Here is a 15,795-nt window from a genome sequence, read left to right on the forward strand (position 1 = left end):
GTTCATGAAAGTGTTGTGACCAGAGGTTCACAGGAACCCAACTTTGTATTTCTTCTGGGAACAAAATGGCTCAGTTTTTGTGAATTTGGTGTTTGTGGTAATTTTCTATTACATAACTACCATAAATAACAAAAATGGACTTAAAAATATTTATGCATCACATGAAATACATATCTGCTAGAAAAACATGTACAAAAAATTGAAATTTAAGAGAGAGACCAGGGAAGATGGCAGCAGAGTAGGCTCACCTCATCCCATGAATACAATACATAACTATCAAATCATCCTAAATGTCCCAGAAACTGACCTGAAGACTGGCAGGACAAATTCCACAACTAAAGGTAGAGAAGAGTCCACACTGAAGAGATAGGAAGTGTGGAGATGTGGTTTGGGAGAGAAATGGATCATGGCTGCTGTGGTGGGGAGGGAGCTGCGGTCGCAGAGAAGGACAAGAGACAGACTATCACAGAGGAAAGCACTCAGGAAAAATGAATCTCCATAGCAGTTGGATTGGAAAGCAAGAGGAGCTGAATTTCAAAAACCACTAATAAAAAATAAAGAGAAAGAAATCCAAATATATCACTCAAAAAAACCCAGCAAACCATGAAAGAGAGAAAGGCAAGAAAGGATCAGATAAAGTCTTCAGAAAAAAACCACAAAACAAGTAATAAGATGACAATAAATATGTATCCATCAATAATTACTTTGAATGTAAATGGATTAAATGCTCCAATCAAAGACATAGTATTGACAGAATGGATAAAAAATAAAAACAACAACAATAAAAAAAACAAGATCCTATGGTCAATTAATATTCAACAAATCAGGAAAGAATATCCAGTGGAAAGAAGACAGTCTCTTCAACAAATGGTGTTGGGAAAGCTGGACAGCCACATGCAGAAGAGTGAAACTGGACCACTTTCTTACACCGTACAGAAAAATTAATTCAAAATGGATAAAAGAGGGGCACCTGAGTGGCTCAGTCGTTAAGCGTCTGCCTTCAGCTCAGGTCATGATCCCAGGGTCCTGGGATCGAGCCCCGCATCGGGCTCCCTGCTCAGCAGGAAGCCTGCTTCTCCCTCTCCCACTCCCTCTGCTTGTGTTCCTGCTCTCACTATCTCTCTCTGTGTCAAATAAATAAATAAAATCTTAAAAAAAAAAAAAATGGGTGAAAGACCTAATTGTGAGACATGAAACCATAAAAATCCTAGAAAAGAACACAGGCAATAACTTCTTTGACACTGGCCATACAACTTCTTACTAGATATGTCTGCTGAGGCAAGGGAAACAAAAGCAAAAATGAAGTATTGGGACTTCATCAAAATAAACAGCTTCTGCACAGCAAAGGAAAACAATGAACACAACTAAGTGGCAGTCTACAGAATGGGAGAAGATACTTGCAAATGACATATCCAGTGAAGGGTTAGTATACAAAATATGTGAAGAACTTATAAAACTCAACACCCGAACACAAATAATCCAACTAAAAAATGGGCAGAAGACACGAACAGACATTTTTCCAGAGAAGACATCCAGATGACTAACAGACAAATGAAAAGATGCTCATCATCACGTGCCATCAGGGAAATGCAAATCAAAACTACAATGCAGTATCATGTCACACCTGTCAGAATGGCTAAAATCAACAACACAAGAAACAACAGGTATTGGCAAAGATGTGCGTAAAAAGGAACTCTCTTGCACTGTTGGGGGGAATGCAAACTGGTGGAGCAACTATGGAAGACAGTATAGAGTTTCCCTAAAAAGTTAAAAATAGAACTACTATGCAATCCAGGGATTTCACTACTGGGTATTTACCCAAAGAATGCAAAAACACTAATTTAAAGGGTTACATGTAACCCTATGTTTATTGCAGCATTATTTACAATAGCCACAATATGGAAGGAAGGTATCAAATGTCCATGGATTGATGAATGGATAAAGGAGATGTGGCATGTATTATATATAATGGAATATTATTCAGCCATAACAAAGAGTGAAATCTTGCCATTTGCAAGGACATGGATAGAGCTAGAGAGTATAATGCTAGGTGAAATAAGTCCGAGAAAGACAAATAACCACGTGATCTCAATTGTATGTGGGATTTAGGAAAGAAAACTAATGAGCATAGGGGAGAAAAAGAGAGAGAGACAAACTGAGACACAGCCTGTTAACTATAGAGAACAAACTGATGGTTACCAGAGGGAAAGGAAGTGGAGGGAAGGGTAAATAGGTGATGGGGCTTAAGGAGTGCACTTGTCCTTATGAGCAGCAGGTGATGTATGGAAATGTTGAATCACTATATTGTACACCTGAAACCCATTTAATACTGTATGTTAAATAACTGGAATAAAAATAAAAATAAAAAAAATTAAAAAAAAATAAAAGGAAGGAATTTAAGATGTATTTTTAAATTACCTGGTATCATAAAGCCTGATGTTAGCAATTTCTACTGGATTGTGATATCATACTATTTTTTCAGTATAAACATTATAAATGGTATAAGTATAATTTGGATTAATAATTTCTTGCTATTTTTGACAAGTAATTATTAAACAAAATTATATTGGAAATTCATCTCTTAATTAGGTGGATTGGGTTATTTTTCTAACTCATAACATGTATGTGTGCATGAATTTTACTTATTGCTAGAATGAAGTAGGTTCAGCATCATTCTTTTTATTTTTATAGTTGTTCTAATAAATAAGCATATGGGAATAGAAGGAATTTCATTATAAAAATATTACTTCATTTTTTAATTCATTCAAAATTATAATATGAGAAAGATACTTAGTAACCCTTTATTACAGTTATTTCAGTGATTTATCAGTTTATGACCCAACTGAGTCCATCTTTAATTTTGTTGAAAGCAAAGAATTTTGCAATTACATACTTACTGGGATAATAATCATGTAGTTACTCACTTTTTCAGTTTCTGGGAAGAGTATCAAATAGATTATACGAAGATTTTTTTAACTCATTAATTTAAATGTCATTCTTTCATTTACAGGTATTTTGTTCAGTCTGATAAATTTACAAAATGTTGGGAAAATTAAAATATTAATTTCAATACAGCTTTGCCAATGCAGTATTTATGAGTAAATGTTTTTATCTTACTTTAAATATGTTTTTATCAAAGCCTTGGAGCTGTGTATAAGTTATTCTATTTATGGAAACACTTGCCTTTTGACATGTTTAGTAAAACTAGCCTTCTTTATCAAATAGTCAGCCACTAAGAATTAGTTTGTCAGAACCAAAACGGGCCCACACAACCATTTTGTTATAATCGAATTCTTACTCTGCAATGGGTGTGTGGCTGTCTGGTTGTCTAACCAGCTGTCTAGCTGGCTGAGTGACTGGGTGGGTGGGTGGGTGGGTAGATGGATGGATGGATGGATGGATGGATGGATGAATGTATAGATAGATAGAAGGGTGGGTGGTTAGGTAAGGAATGAAACTTTGACAGCAGTTCATTTCCTAAATGGAATAAAGGCACTCCCACCTTCCATGTTATGAAGAACTATCTTAACTCTGTTATCCTGAGACTTTCCCTGAGGAAGAATTACTTCTTTGGCAGTACTGAGGAAGTAGAAGAGCTGGGACAGTTAAATGAAAAACATTGTCATTCCTCTTATCCCTCTTTACTGTGTATCTGAATTCCTAACCACTCAATACAACCCATGTTGCATAGCCTCACATGGGTAAAAGTACCCTGCTTCTGGTGTCAACCCTTGCCCTGCTGTGTAGGAAGTGAACCTCTCCTAGGGTTAAAAGAGGCCTCTCAGTCACCAGTAATTCCATTTGTCCTTTTCTGATGCCCTGTGGTGATGTACCAGAGTGAACTTGGGAAGGGTGCATGATACACATTTCTTTGGTAAAGTGAGACTATGTTGATTTTGAAGAAAAGGTGGGACAAAAGATTATTATGATGCCTCAGCCATTAACATGTTTTTAGACATGTCAGTTTTCAGGAAGGTATGTGAGGAATAGGATGTGGAAGGAGTACCCTCTTAGACCCTCAGGGTAGTATATAGCCCACTGTGGAAGTCACTGACCTAAAGGATCGAGGTTCAGGACACAGGTTCTAGTTCCTGCTTTTTTCCTTATAAATTTTGGGTAAACCACTTTGCCTTCTCGTATATCTGTCTATTCATTTTAAAAGTAGGAATAGTAAATGCTGCCCCAATTATCTTTCAGAGCTATTGTGAAGATTAACTGGGATAATGTCTGTAAAAGCATTTTGAAAACTGAGAGTGCTGTCTAAACAGAAGATATCATCTGTATCCTAAAGTCACTTTAGATAAATTACAGTGTACCACAAAGCATAGTGAAATAGAACTCTATCTGAAAAACCTTTCTTACTGAAAGAGAATAAAAGGTAGATTTTTTGGTAACCCAAAATATTAATATCATCCAATTGACATAGTAACCACAATTTTAAGCCATATACTGGGCCTTAGGTAAGAGCTAATAATTGTTGAGACTTATAGTATACTAGGCTCTTTTCTACATTCCATATATCAGTTCATTTAATTCTCACAACAAATTTATGAGGCAGGCACTATTATTATCTCTTATGTTATAGAGAACAAACTGAAGTTCAGAAACTGTTGACTTGTACACAGTCAGTTAGGGTCAGACCTAGGCTTTGAATCCTGGCGGGTGGTTCCATGGTCCATGGTCTTAGCCATAAGACACGCACCTTGTTATACAGATTCTTAATTGCGTTTTTCCTACCTCCAATTCTCCACCTCCCGTACCATGACTTCTGCTAAATAATTAAAGAAGAAAATGGTATAACTAATCAATGAAGAAAACTGTGTGGCAGGGGGAAGAGAGAGAGAGAGAAAGGACCAATAGGAAATCCAGTGGGTACTCCTTTGTCAAAGAATCATAGTGGTTGCCTCAAGGCCGTGTGTGACATCTTTGTCAGTTGCTATTGGATCAGCCTCCTGGTCTCTCACCCACTCAGAAGGGTAGGAAGGGCTCACCCTCCTGTCTGTCTATCCTTGGAGTCTGGGAGCAGAGGGAGACCTGCACACTTCAAGTCTGGTTAAATGAGGTACATGTCACCTCTCCCCATTCAAAGATGGGAAGGAATAGGTGAGCACAGAGTGTGATTTTTGGCCTTCTTTCTGTCTCAGGTGATCACAACATAGTCTGATACATCTTTAGTTTTCATAATAATTTTGTCTTTGAATCTATGTGATATTAATATTGCCATTCCTGCCTTCTTATAATTATTTTGCTTAGCTTTTTTGTTGTTGTTGTTGTTGTTCATTTACTTTCAAACTATTTGTATCTTTCTATTGAAAATGGAGCTTTTGTAGACTGTGTATATTTGGAGCTATTTTGTTCTATCCATTCTGAGTCTTTGCCTTTTTAAAAAAAAATATTTATTTGAGAGAGAGCAAGTGAGAGAGAAAGCACAAATGGAGGGGGGGGCAGAGGGCGAGGAAGAAGCAGACTCCCCGCTGAGCAGGGAGCCCTATGCGGGGTTCAATCCCAGAACTCTGGGATCATGACCTGAGCCGAAGGCAGATGCTTAACAACTGAGCCACCCAGACGCCCCAAGTCTCTGCCTTTTAATTGGAGTGTTTATTCCATTAAAACTTAATGTAATTTTTGATATGGTTGAATTTGGTTCTACCATTTCATTTTATTTTTTCTATTTGTTCCTCTGTTTTTATTCCTCTGTTTCTCTTTTCCTGCCTTTCTGGAGATGCAGTATTTTTTAGAATACCATGGTAATTTTTATGTACTTTTTAACTCAACATTTTTATTCACTTTGATTTTTACTCTAAGAATTATAATGTATATTCTAAATTTTTTACGATCTGTTTATTGTTGATATTACACCACTTTACTCCCAAAATGTAGAAGGCTTACAACCTAATAGGTCCGTATCCATTCCCCCATTCTTTATGCTGTAGTTGTCATACTTGTTATATCTGCATTAAACTCCACATGAAACTTTATATAGCTTTATAGCATGAGGAATGTAGGAATTGGTCCTAAGAAGTAGATAACTCCATGGACTCACATTGTTCTGGGCATGGGCTGAGGTTGTGGGAGAGTTGGATTTTAAAAGAAGAATATAAAGTAAAAATCATGTTGAGTGAACATTTCCTATGAAAATACATTGAATTGCACATTAATTATGTTGCATGCAGCTTGGATAATACAACCCTGGGAGAACACTCAGATACAAAAGAAGAGAATCTAAGTAGACCCTTGGGCACTCTAAAATCAGTAAGTCCAACACAAGAAGAGAACCCAGTAGATGAAGCTAAGAAAGCATGTCCTGTGTTGTAGGGAGAAGCCAGGATGGTGCAGTAGCAGTTATAAGAACAAGAGTCTACTGAATAATTCTGAATGGTCTAATATGAGAAGAATAGAAATGGAACCATTGAATTAGGAATATGGAGGTTATTGCTTTACCAGGAGTAGTCTTCAAGAGTGGATGCACAGTAAATCAGTGGAGAGCAGGACTATAAGAAATCTACAATAAGGTTTTCTGTGCAGAGAAGTGGGACAATGCCTGGAGGGGAATATGAGGACAAAGTTTGTCTGTCTGTTTACAATAGGAGATTCTAGTCTTAGTGGTATTTCTCAAAGGTAAAGAAGAAACTACCTCCCCAAAGGGTAGTTAGAGATACGTAGGGGTACTTCCTCATCAACCCAGTTGCCAGGGGGTGCTCCTGGTGTTTACCAGACTGCAGCTGGAGATGAACATCCTGCAGAGCTTAGGGCATTCTTTCTTGAGGAAGAATTGTCTTAACCCCAAAAGCACTGAGCCTATTTTTATGCTGATAACAATGATCTATCTTGGCTTCTGTTTTTATTTGATTCCCCCACAGAAATGTCTGGGCCTCACTTGATGTTCCATGCCATCTAAGCCAAGCCTTTGACAAATCTGGATTGTTCTTTGATTTGTCCACCTTAGATCACCCCTTCTGAGATCTCCAGGGAATCCATCACCGTGACTAAGGGAAAGCCAGGCACTGACTGGTTTGTGCCCATCCTTGAGCCTATTGCTGTGACAAGGAGGATGAGGTTATGATGATTAATAAGAGTCCACTCTGGACTCGAGGGAGAGAGTGGCTCACCCCACCTAAATTCCATGACTGCTCTCCGTGCGGGAAATAGAATGGCTGCTTTCAAGGCAGTCCGGATCCTATAAGGACCATCATCTTTGGACGGATTTAGGAATGATGAATGATATGAAACTACTATAGTTGTAACTCAAGTATTTCTACCCTCCCCCCCCCCAGTCAGGCCAGGCAAAGAGAATAGCCTTGAGAGAAACATAAGCACCCATCACCCAATGACTTCTTCCCCTTTTTCTTCTCAGTTACTTTCTTACAATCTGGATCTTCTGAACACTGGTTAGGAATGGCATCAAAATGAGTGTGGATGTGTCTCATTATCTTTTTCTTAGCAGGGCATTATGGTATTTATTGTTGTTTATTACCATTATTAACATTATTGATAATATTAATTGGTATAGTATCTATTTGATTCTATTATAGGTGTCATTAAAACAATACATTCCCAAACTTTTAATTTATAATTAAAATCTCAGAAAAGGAGACATGCTAAATTCTTTATCCTGGTCTCTTTGTTCCTGGGATTTTTCTGTCCATCATGAAGAAGAGCAGAAACCAGAAAAACAGGCTAGTTTATTTATCATTTACCCATATCCCATTTAATATATCTTAGTTACAATATAAAGGATGGGTGCTACTTTAATTAGCACTACCTCTTCTAGGTGACTAAAATTAGGGAACTGTTTTTTGGAGTACAAACTTTCCCTGTACTAAGAGTACAGAATGTGTACCAAATGACTCTTCCCAGAATTTCCTGATGCATCCATAATCACAACAAATCTTTTGTAATGGGGCATTTAAAGTTGTGCACATTCAGCAGATAAGGAAGCTAAGAAAAGCTGACCAGGTAGTTTGTCCTAAGTCATAAAATTAACAAGTGGCACAACGGATTCCAATTTCTCTTTTCCTGGCTCTAAAGATACTCTACTTCCTGTGACTTTTCAAGAGGTAGTAGAGGGAGAGGGTTGGGTGCATTCCTCTGCTCCTCTCTTTTGGGAATCTTGGAGTTACAGGACCAGAACCGATGGGACATGACACATTTCTCACATGTGCCAGAAGATAGAGACCCACCACAAAATACGCTACTACCACTAAGCACTGGTCATTTTCCACATAATGGCATTTGATTATTGATGGTCTGGTCACTTGAAAATGTTTGTTCTTATCCATGACCATATTTTAGTTTGCCTAATACCTGCTGTGCATTTGATCAGTTTTTCCATTGTCAATCCATACTGTATATCTGAACTGCTTCTCAAAGGTATTCATTTCTAAGGTATTGACATGATTTATCCAAACTGAACTTAAGTTAAAATACTTTAATTTTTCTACTTAAACAGAATGAAAAAGGCCTTTGGCTACTAATGATTTGAATTGTGGTACAGAATTCCCTAGAATGTTTTTTGTAGCTCTCTTTCCCTTTAGTTTGGCTTGTTTGCTTATTTTTATAATTCTTGTCCTTAAGATGGAATCTCCATAATTGGAACCCCTGGCGAAAAATCATCAACTCAGTACAGCCTGGAATTTTGATTCCTTTTTTTAGTTTTAGTAACTTTTGTATAGTCCCCAGCTGCTCCTTCCCATAGCCCCGTCTATGGCGTTCTGCTTTAAAAACAAATCTGTTCACGCTACTAGAAAATCACGTGTAGAACTGGGACCATACGTTTTGTCCCTTCTTGCCCCTTCGTTGTCTATCTTATCTCATGAATGGGTTGCCTTATGGTCTCTGACCTGAGGATGCTGGGAATATACCCCAAGGGCTCCCAATACACATTTATTTCTCCTCCTCTACTTCGGTGGTGTCACATGACATCTACTTAAAAGTTTATCAAAAGCACCTATTCCTCTGTAATTTTTTTTTCAAAAAAAATTTTTTTTATTTTTTAGAACACTTCTATCATTTCCAGTCCATACCCCTTTCCTAAGTGTGTTTCTGTGCTGGGTAAACTGTGTCCGGTTTTTGCTCTTGTTGTGTCATCCGTGGCGCCTGCTCTCATTTTGGTATCATTTTCATTTTATTGTGTCTTATAACCATTGTTCATTATTCTTTGCTCTTAGCTCTTCATCAGAGCTTTTATTTTTTAATCCCATTTTTCTGCTGCTAACCTGGATAGGAAATACCTGAATTATGTTGGAAAACCTGTTTGCTGTTGTTGTCTTTTTTATCATAAGGAAAAGGAATGTGGATTTTTCTTTGAAGAATATTTTAGGCAGCCTGTTATAGTAGAAATGGAAAGGAGTTTAGAGTTTGATTGAACTGAATTTGAGTTGTGATTCCATTACAAAGCTGCCGATGTCCTTAGAAAAGTGATTGGAATTCTCTAGGACTCCATTTACTATTCTATTAGGTAAGGATAGTAATACTGACCTTACCAGATCATTGGAAAGCTTAAAAATAGCACATGTAAGGTGCAACTTCTGCCACATAGTGTTCGATTATTACTGGCATTGTAATAATTATTTTATTATAATTATTATTCGGTGGGCCATCTCATATTCGAATTGACAACTAGTACGTGATAATGCTACATTTAAAGGACATGCAGCAGAAAATAAGCTATAATGGCTCGCCTTAAGGAGTTTATAATCTTTTAAAGAAGGAGAAATATATACCCAAAACACGTAAGTCAGATACAAACATTCATTATTTTTGAAGGTAATTATGTGATAGTTATAAACACTATAAATATTACTTAACACATCACAGAACACCCTCTGTGGCTTATTTACTGTGACGATTAGGGAACTGAGAGTTAAAGCAATAGGGGTAAGACGTTTACCCCACCTGTTACGCTGTGGCTGTGAAGGGACCTACAGAGACTGGTGCAGGGGTCCTTCCCACTCTGGAGGGTGTCCTTGTAATCTCTGTGCTCTGCTGCCTCCAGAACAGAATGGGGCAAATGGTGTAAGATGGTCATGCTCAACCCCCTGAGACCCTCAAGAGATGGGCTCGGTCTTGACTGGGCTGAGAGTGAGAGGCCTCTTGGAGGAGGGACGTCTGAGACGGATCATGTGGTGAACAGGCTTTCAACAGGCAGAGGGGAAGAAGACATGGGTGCAGAAGTGTTCTGGGAGCATTCAGTGTAGCAGTGCGCATGTGGGGACTGATAGAGAAGCTGCTGGGATATAGGTTTGTGTCAGATGAGAGGGGCCTTGGGTTTTTCTCCCCAGCAGACATGGTGACACTTTAAAGGATTCAAGGGCTATGCCATGATCAGAGCTCTGGATTGATACGGCTGACTCTGCAGAACGGTGCAGGACATTTTGGAAGTGAAGAGAGTGTATCACGACTCCAGTTGGGAGGCTAGTGAAAGAATCTAGAAAAGATCGACTGAAGTAATGACAGAAAGCATGGGCAGGAAAGGACCTGTGTGGGCGACATTGACAAGTTAGAATGGCAGTCGGCCGTGTTGAGAAGGCTGCAGAGACGGCAGCTCTCAGCCTTGGTTGTGAGGGGGGTAGCGGCTCCAATAAGAAAGATGGTGTCCATAGTTTCAAAAGAAAGGGCAAATAAGTATCACCATAAGATCTAGTGGAGCCTTTTGGCAGGGTCACCCAATGTCCAGGGCTCGGGTGGGTCTTCACTCTAGTCAGTAATGCAGCTTGAATGGTTTCTATCGCTATATTGTGAGTGCAAACATAACGCCTCCAATATTTATGAAGAGGGGCACCATGGAGGGAGTGGGCATTCATACAAGCTGCTGGAGCTGAATCTCTTCCATAAACTCCTTGGAGTCTCACAGTTCCAATCTACCAAGTGTTCTGCCTGAGCCCTTTGTTTCCCAGGACAGGTGTCAAAGGGAGCATGCGATTATGTTTGAGGGTCACTGACTAATGTGTGAAAAGGAAATCCCACAGGGAAACTCCGTTTTTCTTCAAACGTTGCTCCACTGCATTCAGTTTTATGTTATAAGTGAAAGAAAATGTATGTCATTCATTGAATGGCGGGCGAGCGGTAACTTGGTTCAAAAGTGTTGCTATTACCCTGTCAGAGCTTTGAGTAATACTCACTTTTCTCCCCTCTCTCCCAATGTCTTGGTCAGTGTTTGTCAGGTTCAACTCCAGCCATGGTTTCCCAGTGGAGGTCGATTCCAATACCAGCATCTTCCAGCTAAAGGAGGTGGTTGCTAAGCGACAGGGGGTTCCAGCTGACCAGCTGCGTGTGATTTTTGCTGGGAAGGAGCTTCGGAATGACTTGACAGTGCGGGTGAGTCTCCCTGGGTGGATTGCGCCTGGGATGCAGCCAGCGCATTGCTTATGCCGCTACTCGGCCAGGCTGACATTCATGCCTGAGATCTAATAGAATAAATAGTGCCTGGGGATTCCTTGAACTTTATTCCACACCGCTTCATTAATTCTGACCTTCTTAATTATGCATTAAAACAGCAAGCAGGAAGGACTGGAAGAACAACTGTGAGTGAGGGAGAGAGAGAGAGAGAGCGAGAGAGAGAACACACAGACTGGGCTTAGTGAGTAAATGTTTACTGACTACAGGAGCAGCAAGGCACAATTTCTGTGTCTGTTCAATTTCTACCTTACTTATTCCATTTGAATCTTAATGAAGAAGGATTCGAATAAATGGTTCCAAATCAGGCTGCTCAGTCACTGCGCTGTGAGGAATTTGTAACCCAATTGTGACCCCTGGAGGATAGTCGCAAGTCTGCCTCCGGGGCTCGCTCGAGAAGGTCGCGGGCTCAGGGCCCGTCCACAACAGACCATCCAAACCCCAGTTTCCGTGCCGGTAGCCAGGGAAAACGGAAGCGTAGCAAAAGTCCACCTTTGTGCTTATTTTCGCCACGCCTCAGTAAAATTGTCCTTAGAACAGGCCCCCGAAACGTCAGAGAGTGAGCAGCGCCTGTCCTCTCCTATAGCACCACACTGCTCCTAAGGCTGTCCAAGCCTCCTAGCCTTTCATCTGGGTGCTTCATTGCCAAGGGTGATTTCTGTAGGAAGAAGGGGAGAACTGGTGAAGGAAGCGATGCACAGCGCCCTCACCTGGAGGTGGAGACCTGTCATTTGTTGGGGGAGGTCAGCAAATACTGTTGAACGGGGACTGAAGTCCTTCTTTGTGAAAGCGTGAAGGTCGGAATGCTTTCTGTGGGTGGAACAGGTGATGCTGAGGGACCCCTCAAACACGCGTTCCCCCTTCCTTAACCAGCGCCGATTAATTGCACTCCTGTTTATGGCTTTGTGGGGGCTGCTGCTGTGCACAGCGGGGCTGCTGGGTCGGGCTACATGGAAACCCCTTCTGGTATTGACATCCTATCATTGTCTTCTGTTGATATTTACTGCTGCATCGCGAAATGCTTTCGAAATTTGGGTATACAAAGGAAGCTGTAGAAATGCAAATCGTCCCCCTCCTGCTCCACCCTGTCTTTGCTGATGGCTGGAGGCACGTACTGATTGAGCACAAACTGCTGTGCTTTGCTTTTAGGCAGTTTGTTTTTATAAGGGAAGTGCCTGTGCTAAAAAGTGTTTTGCTTTTTTTTTTTTATTTCAGTCAACTAAAAAGCTTCTTACTGTACCTGCCAACCTCTAAATCCAAGAATGTTCCCTTCACAAATAAATGATTTTAAAACAGCTCCTTGAACCAAAATATTTTATGTTACCAGGAGTTTTGAAGTTTCAGGTTCTAAAGCTCTTCACCTTTACTGTTCAAGCTGATAGGTTAAACTAATTGCTATAGATGATTCATTTGACAAACATGTATGTGTAAGATATATATTGATTTAGATTCTTTTTCTTTTGACACACACTTCCAATGTTCTGGGCTTCCCAGGGGCTCACAAAGAAAGGCGAAATTCATTCCTGCTTTTGTGGTGACTCTTTATTTAGGGGCCCTAAAAGCAACAGAAGTATTAGGTTGAACCATATGGCATAAAACTATCAGCAATTTCATGTGGTCCAACGTAAGAATGTCAAACATGAGAAGCACCATATGGAAACTGAAACGTAAGTATTACAAGATTCTAAAGGTGGAGAAAACACATCTGAGTAGAAGTCACCAAGACTTTGTGGATGAATTGAAACTGGAGTAGGATTCCATAGATGGAGAATGAGCATGGAGTGTGCTTTCTGGAAAGCATGGGTCCCTGTTCCAGAAGCTAGAAGAGATGTTGAAGACTGGCAGGAAGGGAGCTTAGAGCTGTATCTTGCAGAGGTTTCATGCATGGAAATAGGGTGCTGTGGAGGGAAATGGGAGTCTGGAGATCCAGTCTGGTTGTAGGAAGGATGAGGAACTTAACCTGCATGATAAGTGGATGCCAAGGGAAATATATATGGGGATGTCTAGCAGGCATTTGAGAACTTAGCTGTGACGCTTCTGGGCTCACTTTATATTTAAGGACGAGCTACCTAGAGCTAAATATTACAGCTATTGGGTTAGATGTGACTGCCCAAGGGGCAGAGGACAGAGGCATGAGCAGGTCTTTTAGGCAGCGAGGGGAGAAGCCAGTAAAGGAGGCATCATCTATCGAACTGATGCATTGGAGGATATTTTGGAAAAGGAAATTACTGGTAAAGAAGTATACCCGCTGTGAAAAGATGGGGGAGGATGAGAAGAAAAGAGCCTTTGGACTTGATGACCATAGTGATGACTCCAGTCCAGGGTTGTGGTTGGTGAAAGCCAGAGCGTTGGGTTCAGCGTGAGCTGTGGACTATAATGAGGAGGCTCAGCTTGTCAGCGAGGTTATAGTATCTTCATTTCTAAGTGCATGGATTATACTATAGAGTGTTTATATCATAACTCTTAAGTATTTAGGGAATACCTAGTTTTAATACTACAAATTAAGGCAAAACAATTTTCTTAAATGTATCTTACATACTTAGACAATGTGGCCTCTCTGTATTTCAGTTTGCTCATTTGTAAAGTGGGAATAATACTAGTATCTATCTCATTGGAATTTTGTGAGGACTAAATTAGTTAATTTATGTAAAGCTCTTAGAACAGAGTGCAACATATAGTAAACACTATGTAAATGTTAGCATTTATTAGCATCCTCATCACCGTGATTATCATCACCATTATTAGGGACAACTTCAGGATCTAAGAGATCACTTTAAATAACACAAGACTACTTTCCATCATGAATTATGATGAGGATATCTGCAATAAATTAAAGAGTTAAGAAATGACAATAGGATACATATTTGACTGGGACAAATATATCTGTATATGTGTGTGTGTGTGTGTGTGTGTGTGAATGTATATCTATGTAGTATTTATACATTTTAAGTAAAGTGTATACTTTTAGTTAAATTAAATTTTAGTTTAGTTAATTAAAAAGAACTCTCTAGAGTTTGTAAATGGATTTTTGACCCTTACACGTACAGGTTTTACTTACCTTAAGAATAGTGGAATTGAGCAGCGCCTGGGTGGCTCAGTCGGTTAAGCATCTGACTCTTGATTTCAGCTCAGGTCATGATCTCAGGATCATGAGATTGAGCCCTGCCTCAGACTCCACGCTGGGCGTAGAGCCTGCTTGAGATTCTCTCTCCCTCTCCTCTGCCCCCCATCTGGCATGTACTTGCACACACTCTCTCTCTACAAAAAAAAAAAAAAAAAAAAAAGAATAGAATTTGAATTTAGCAAGCTTAAAAAGACTTTACACTTCCTCTTGATAATTGTAGTAAAAAATAGAAACCTATAGGGGCGCCTGAGTGGCTCAGTCGTTAAGCATCTGCCTTCAGCTCAGGTCATGATCCTAGGGCCTCCTGGGATTGAGCCCCACATTGGGCTCCCTGCTCGGCAGGAAGCCTGCTTCTCCCTCTCCCACGCCCCTGCTTGTGTTCCCTCTCCCACTGTGTCTCTCTCTGTCAAATAAATAAATAAAATCTTTTAAAAAAAATAGAAACCTATAGCCATAGTGTTCAGCAAAGATTCCTAGATTCATCATGGTATTATTGCTTTAAAATATATTTTTGTAAAGTGATTATTTGCCACATACTGTGTTTGTTATAAGCAAACTGTAAAGAGTTGTACAATTTTTTCCTACTTCATAAACAATGTTTCTGTGCATGCTTTTATTATTTTCCTTATACCTACAAGTATGCGATATAAAACTAATCTTTGACTTAGTATGCATAGTTGCTTGGTATTTTTCTTTATAAGGACTTCTTGTCAGCTCTTGCAACAGAGTATTCAGGTCCCATTCACATGATGTGTCTCTCATTTTCCTAATCCCAAATCTAACATGCTCCATATCAAAAATCTCTGAAATCACCTGTATATGATTTTGAATTTATTATTCAGAATTATACATGGAAAATAATATTCTAAAGTAGTTGTATAATTCAAAATGTATGAACTGTGTCATTAGATTAACTTACAATGACAGGGACTTGAGAATTTATCTAAGATTTTGTTTGAGCAGAATTCATTGTATTCACATGAGCTGTATTTTTTTTTTTTTTTTTTTTTTTTTTTAAAGATTTTATTTATTTATTTGATGGAGAGAGACACAGAGAGAGAGGGAACACAAGCAGGGGGAGTGGGAGAGGGAGAAGCAGGCTTCCCGCTGAGCAGGGAGCCCGATGCGGGGCTCGATCCCAGGACCCTGGGATCATGACCTGAGCCGAAGGCAGACGCTTAACGACTGAGCCACCCAGGCGCCCTCACATGAGCTGTATTAATATCATTAGTATCAATATAGGTTTATTAGCCAGTGTATTAGAGTTCTCCAAAGAA

The 15,795-nt window shown here is 39.6% G+C and overlaps 1 protein-coding gene across 4 annotated transcripts in view; it reads left to right on the forward strand.

Moving 5' to 3' along the window:
* The window catches only part of PRKN (parkin RBR E3 ubiquitin protein ligase), a 1,297,079-nt gene that overhangs the window by 237,654 nt on the left and 1,043,630 nt on the right, over positions 1 to 15,795 (forward strand). For all 4 annotated transcript variants that reach the window (XR_013441028.1, XM_078054494.1, XM_078054492.1 and 1 more), the window contains exon 2: positions 11,153 to 11,316. Coding sequence is in view for 3 of the 4 variants with exons in the window: in XM_078054494.1 (XP_077910620.1) it covers positions 11,153 to 11,316 (164 nt within the window). In the remaining variant the exon portion in view is untranslated. The remainder of the gene's footprint in view (positions 1 to 11,152; positions 11,317 to 15,795) is intronic.

This window comes from Halichoerus grypus, chromosome 9, assembly GCF_964656455.1.
Source record: "Halichoerus grypus chromosome 9, mHalGry1.hap1.1, whole genome shotgun sequence".
Classification (NCBI taxonomy): Eukaryota; Metazoa; Chordata; class Mammalia; order Carnivora; family Phocidae; genus Halichoerus; species Halichoerus grypus.